The 7,085-nt window shown below is 39.3% G+C and overlaps 1 protein-coding gene across 1 annotated transcript in view; it reads right to left on the bottom strand.

The window, feature by feature from the left end:
• TBC1D4 (TBC1 domain family, member 4) overlaps positions 1-7,085 on the bottom strand; it is a gene marked incomplete at its 3' end in the record, with an annotated part of 38,547 nt that overhangs the window by 4,427 nt on the left and 27,035 nt on the right. The window contains exons 12-14 of the mRNA XM_009081093.1: positions 2,278-2,438; positions 1,159-1,368; positions 952-954 (exon numbers count right to left, since the gene is read on the bottom strand). Of these exons, the coding sequence (XP_009079341.1) occupies positions 952-954; positions 1,159-1,368; positions 2,278-2,438 (374 nt within the window). The remainder of the gene's footprint in view (positions 1-951; positions 955-1,158; positions 1,369-2,277; positions 2,439-7,085) is intronic.

Here is a 7,085-nt window from a genome sequence, read left to right as displayed (position 1 = left end):
GAATAACATGAATTAGCCACTACAGCAGTCATTCAGCTTCCTCACCAGATTAACCACTTGTTAAAACACTAAATGAAGATTTTTGCTGAAGTTAAAACAGACTTCTCTGTAGATGTTCCCTATGAATCTAAGAGTTTCAACAGAAGTGTGTGTCAACAGGGAGATAAACTGTAAAGAGAAACTGCACAGAGAAATGAACTACGTGTGCAGGAAATACATTCAAGGATGTGTGCTTGCAGGGACATGGAAAGATTTCTGTCCTGCTAATTTTCTTCCCTCTCCTTGCCTTCTCAGTAAGCATGACTAAAGAAGGAAAAAGAGTTAACTGACCTTAACAAGATCATTATGTTTTGTCTGAAGAATCAGACTACCATATAAATGAGGTTATATAGCATATAGGAGAAGATGAGGGCAGCAATTGCAGAGAGGACACTTGAAATTTTCAACTTGCACCAAAAGCTTGCTAGTCTATTATACTGAAGAACTTCTATATGCTAGGATAGACATTACATGCTATCTTTTATTTATGTGAGTCTTGACCAGTCATAATAAAATATCTTAACCAGAAGTTCAGGCAGCTGAGAATCAGAATCTTCCAACTTCAGATCCCTCACTAACAGCAATCAGTTTTCAGTGTACAATGCTCATGTTCCAAAACCCAGAACGTTCTGACATACTTCAAGAGCCAGCTGCTCAAGAATCAAATTTGGATTCAAATATTTATAAATTACCACTGTGATGTGGTTAATGAAGGACAGAAAGCCTGGACAGAAATGCCATGAGCAAAGGAATGAAATGAGACGGAGAGGGTAAGGTTTACCACACCTAACTGTTCACACAGCACCTGTTCTCCTCAACCCACTTCACATTACAACTCCTAGACTTAGACACCTAGGACACAGATTGTAGCAACCTTTGCCTAACATATACTAAAAAAGGAAAAGCTATCACCTTCTTCCTTAACTGACTCATTAGAAGTCAGGTAGACAGGGAACTTGGTAGACTGAAATAGGCCTAGATGAACACATTTTTTTCTAGCACCGTTAACCAAAGTTACAGAACCACATCTCTGTTTGAGGTGCCCAACACCAGAACAGTTTTTGGCTTCAGGCAGCAGAGTCTGCAATAGTTTTTAGGGGTATTTTCTAAATAGCTAACCTTCCAGCTTCTGGTTTTCTTTTTCCATTCGAAGCAACAGAATTTGTTGATGGATGGCTTTTCTCCACAGACTTTGTAGTTCTTCTGAGTTTTTCCTCTCTCCAGTTTTATCTGGACCATCCTCATTTTGCAATATTAGAGCAAGAGGGTCCTCCTCCAGGGGTGGAGCAAGAGGGGATAAGGGTAACAATTCACTTCCATCATGACCATCTGCAAAGAATCAGAAAGCTATTACAGGAAACTCAGATTGTTTGACATATCACGAAAATCTAAGTCACAGCAGAACAAAAATAGCTGTCTTCTACATTCAGCAGTGAGGTGCTGAGTCCAAAGACAGAGAAAATGCAGTTCAACAGCAGAGAATTATCTTTAAATAATGTATTTTATTTACATTAAATAAAGTTATATTTAAATTATATACAGCTAAATAAAGGGTCACCCAGTATTTCAGCCCTTTCCCCTGCTAGCTCCTTCCAGAGTTACAACAGGACATTTAGCTATAAAGTCTCCTTTATATTAGAGCTTGTTTACTGCTGTGATTTACCACAGGCTCTATACTAAAAGCAATCTTTTTCATCTGCTAAGCTGCACTACAGGCAGCGCTATAGTACTTTATGGTCATTTACCTATGGGTTTGAATTCCACCAAACTGGACTTTACCAACATAGCAGGATTACAGTTATTTCAGAGGTTTCTACCTGAAATTACCTAAAGCTGTAAGAATTATTAACATACTCCACAGGTGCTATGTGCAGTACAAGGACAAGACAGAAAATTTACCATTTTCTGCAAACACTGATATTATGTGTACAGGCTAGGGTAAAAATTTCTTGACTGTTAAAGACAGTATCTTTGTCAGCAAGAGGCCTTTCCTAATTTTCTTGCTACCAGTGCAGCCATGGCAAATTGCAGTTCTTTAGATTTCGATGACAGAATCCTCTGTTCAGAACAACAAAGACCTAAAGACAACTGAGCACAAGATCTCTAAAGAGGTTCTAGCACAAATATTGTATCAATCTCATTCACTTCTCCCTTTCATATTGTCACATATCGCAGTTCACTATAATTAACTATTAAGCAACAACTGCTTGTTTATTTTCTTTAAAAGCACACACAGACCTGGATGCTGCATCTTGGAAGGAGATTTATTCATAGGTGAAGCTACCTGCAGGAATATTCTCCGCCGCCAGGAGATGCGGCGAGGTGTGAGCGTGGCCCCCACAGCATTTAGAGATTCACTGCTGCAGAAGGTTGATGTTCTTTTCTTTCCCTCCCCATCACTGAAGGAAAGAAAAAGCAGATGGGTTTTTTAAAGTCAGTCATCTTTGGAGGGGAAAAAAAAATGTGTATTAAATCTGTCTAATGTGCAACCAAACCTGCAGGAGCATTTGCTGGGAAGCTTAAGTAGGCAAAGCATGATGTGTGTGAACTTCACCTTGAATACAGAAGTGCCCAATTTTTTCTGGTAACACAGTGATGTGAAGTTTGCACTACATACCACCAGGAAGCAGTCATAGCATTCATACAGTGCTCAGCTGGAAGCTCAGAATAACAGCTAAACTTTCAGAGAAGCTAAGAGAGAAAATTGGTAATACTTAGCCTATGAAATAGACAGCAATGGGTTTTGTTTCGTCATACCTTAGTCTTATGAGGGTAATCTGATGTAATACCCCTAAAAGCAGAGATGTTGCTCTAGTGGAGCACAATGCTCCATTTAGTGCCATTTTGAATGTCATGATGAGCTCACAGGTGAGTATCTCTTTGGAGGCGATGTTCTGCCTTCTCAAACAGTCTCTTTCCTGTGCAAACAGAGCGCACGCCCAGTTCCTACCACAATGACCTGAAAAGGGCTGATCTTCTCCCCAGCTGCCATATAGAAATATATTTACATAGCAATTTTAATAGTAGCTTATGTTGCTGGAAGAAGTGAGGAAAACTTTGTTGGGAGGTCATTCTAAGACACACCAAGCATAACTTTCTATTGACTTCTGTCAGAGGAAAAGACACTTAGCTTTCGTAACTACTTGAACCACTTTTAGAAATATTTCAGTATTTGGGATTTTTGATAGTAAAGTAGGTGCATGGATCTCATACAGCAACGGGTATATCGATTATCTGCCACAAATCTTCCATGTAACGTCAACGGTGGGAGACACAACTACAGGTTCCTAGGAAGGCAGCATCAAGTACAGGGACCTGTGTCCACACCTTCACCTTCATCAACAGGGAAAACAGCTGTATCAACACAGCAGTAGCTACACTTAGACCTTCAACTTGTGATGAATTTCCATGCTACGGTGCAAAGATACTCAAAGGTTAGATGAAAGGAAAGCCCAGCATGTTCTCTATGTCTTAGCAGTAGTCAGTTGCAGATGGTTGCAGTTTGCCAGCTGCAGTCTGTCCCCCCATACCTGGATTGCACAAAAGGAGAGATCTGTAAGGGAGAACTATGAAGTTTCAGCTACACCAATCTACCAGCTACACCATTAACAATCAGCATTTCATATCTGTGCTGAATGATAATCCTACAACTGGCCTTTTTGGTGACCACAGCTGTCACAATGTTAATGACCTACAACACCTCTCTGACATCTGTAAGCCTCAGTGAGCAAACTGGACTCACTAGCATACCCAGGTATCAGACCTTGCTTCCATATCCTGGCAGAGAAGTAAATATGTCTTCAAATTCACCTACCCAGCACTAGGCACCACTGCTGCTCTCCTGTAAGAACAGCATTATGGGCTGGGAGCCCTGGGTAACAAATAGTATCAATTATTCTCTACTCCTAATCTAGTTTCCCTAGTGCCTCAGTTCCCTACATATCATACTATTAGTAGATAATCTCAGTAGATCCCCACGTTGCATTAATCAAAACAGTAAGTGTGACAATCCCCTTCAGCCAATCTTACAGAGTCTATAGTGATGGGGTAACCACTGCTTATGGTAGCTTAACATAGACTACAACACGAATTCTCAATCTACAGGTGCTATTTCCAAATGGTGTATCAGTCCAACAACTCTTGGAAATGTGATATTGAGTCTGGATATATAATCATTCTAACTCATGTTTCTGCAAATAACTGCAATGGAACTACTTGTCTCTATTTCAAGTCTTACACATCACATGTTAGAACACAAAAACTGAGTCATTCCAGGACTTACTAAATACACACTACATAATAAGGGAATGAAAACTTCCTTTCTACTGCTATGTACAAAAATCTATGTTTGGCTACTGTGCCTCTCTAAACATGCAGACAGTCCTTGGAACTGTGTTCAATTTACAGTAGCAACATTTACAGAAGAGCCAAGATAAGGGGGTGACTATTTCAGGGTAAGAAACTAAGCTGTTTACATCATTTGAATCACAGAGTTTACATTGAGATGAACTAGTCACACATGCTACCTCGTGAAGTGTGCAAATCATACAGTTCTGCATTTCTGTTGTTAAACTGCCTTCGAAAAATCCCCTGGCATTTCAAGCAACTAACATTAATCACCTCCTCTTTCAAAGAGCAGTCTGATGAGTGATTAGAGGAAAACTTTTGAAGACTCAGGCACACATTGCCATATTCAAAGGAAGGCAAAGGCACCCATGAAAACATGAAGATTTAGAAAAAGGAGGCTAGAAAGGGAGCCAAGAAAGTTTACTCATTTCAAGACAGACAAGTCCTAGCTTAGTAACAAATCTGAAGGTGTAAAACAATACTCTACAGAGTAAAAGCAGGAAGAAGTCAGAGTAAAATGGAACTGTCTCCTATCTTGCAATGTAGAAGTTCAGGAGGCTGGTACAAAAATCAAGTAAGTTAATTCAATTACGTATTCCCCACCTCATAATAGCAGCTGCACAGTACTCATTCCCTAGACTTTACCATATTTCATATGTAAACTCAGATGGCTGGCTTCACTCCTGGTCATATTTCCAAGATTATTTCAGGTTTAACTGTAGATTTTAACAGCCAGGCAGGTAGGTGTTCTGCTCAGACAGGCCAGCAACACCGCATACAGTTTCTCTAAACAGGGTGAGGGATAAAAAAAGGGCATCTAACTATTAGCTATCAGCTCCCTGCAAAATGAAGAAGTTTATTAATGTGAGTGGAGAGTATCTATATTTAAGACAAAGGCACCACAATTCAGTTTTCTCTGTAAGGCTACTTAGCCTATGCTTCCAACCTAATACAGAAACCAAAATGCATACGCCAGCTCGTATGCAACAAAAAGTGAAAAGCTGTAAATTCAGTTTAGTGCCCCTAATATTTCAGTCTGTACTTTCATCCTTACAATGCTACAAACAATAACCTAAGTACTCAAGACTACAGAGTATTCATCATCTCAGCTTATTATCTCAGGTAACTGTAACTCAGTTTCACCAAAGTGTCATCCCATTCACTGTTCTATCAGATAATGCATAATATGAAGATGAGACAGCTACTTCAGGGGAAGAAAAAAAAGAGAGGAAAAGAAAAGGGAAGACATCTCAAAAACTTGGCCAGATTACAAACATGGTTATTGCTGTGTTTCAATTATCCAGAACTGTTCTTTAAAATGCTCCCAAAGGCTGATATTCAAAAAACTACAAAGCCACCCCATTTCTCATGATCTCTTTACACAATACTTACCTGAATTATTTTGCACTGGAGTCCATGAAAACCAACTGACTCATGAATAAATACTGTTCTGCTCATGTCAAGGTTTGTGTTTTTCCCCATTTCACTTTCATTTCAACTTTTTTTCTTGACTGCTCTAAGTAGCAATTGAAGCAATGCAATCTACTTTGCAGTTTGGAGGCTGGGATGGTACAAAATCCCTCAGATCAAGTACAGAATTCAACTTCCCAGCAGTTAAGCTGACAGAAACCTATTCGTAAGACTAATACATGAAGCATTCCTCCCTTTTGGGAGGGAGAAAAAACAGTTCCTATCAGTTTACACCCCTCCATTGGTTCTCACTCTTGTCATATATTTTTACTCTGAATTACTACATTCTGCTACTTTGTTTGAAAAACACTCTCTCTATTTTACTTCCTTCAAGAGACATGAACCTATTTTAAGAAAAGCAATCTGTTAAAATTCAAATGCTATTAATTCAGTTTAAATTACTCTCACACAATAATGCAATGACCAGAGACAGTGTGGGCTAGCCGAACCTACGCTGAAGGTTGTCCCATTTTTAAAAGTGCTGCTTTTATTTTTATATTAAAAAACCTTGTTTGCCTCTATGTTGACTGGACATTTTTTTAATCCTTATGTGTGCTCGTGTTCAATATTGAATGCTGTACAACACATTTGTCAAAAGTCAAGATTATGCAGAGGCCATTTCCACCCTAGACTTCTCTCCAGACATACGCATTGACAATGCCGTGAAAACATTCTGAAGGTATCTATAAATATTATGTTGATGTCAAACTTTACTATACTGTTCATTCCTTAAAACAGAAAGCATATAGGTGTAGAAGGGTTGAACTAAATGATTTTTAAGATCTCTTCCAACTCAAACCACGCTATGACTCTATTTGCATAGGCCCATCTGACTTCTAGAAATCAAAAATCTTTCTCATATGAATTCCAACTGAAACTCTCTCTGCTCCTGCACATCAAAGTTTGCCAGAACACCAGGAAAAGCTGTCTGCTGCATCATGTGTAATCTCAAAGCTACACGATAGGGAAGTCAGACTATACAGAATTTTTCTTCAGTGCAATGGGATTAGGACACACTTCATCAATGTGTAGCAACCATGATTACTCTGGAAAATGCACTGAAGTTTTAATTAGGGCTCCAAACAGCTAAACTACTTATAGTCTGCAGATTGTAAAGGACTGCCACACAGCAGTCAGCTCCAGCCTATCCCACACTCACTCACATGAGAATGCTAAGAACACCTCACATTGAGCCTACTGGGATGGAAGATGGTCTTCTCTGTAAAACA

The sequence above is a fragment of the Acanthisitta chloris genome, unplaced genomic scaffold (genome assembly GCF_000695815.1).
Source record: "Acanthisitta chloris isolate BGI_N310 unplaced genomic scaffold, ASM69581v1 scaffold7078, whole genome shotgun sequence".
Taxonomy (NCBI): domain Eukaryota; kingdom Metazoa; phylum Chordata; class Aves; order Passeriformes; family Acanthisittidae; genus Acanthisitta; species Acanthisitta chloris.
This window is presented reverse-complemented; position numbering and strand designations above follow the sequence as displayed.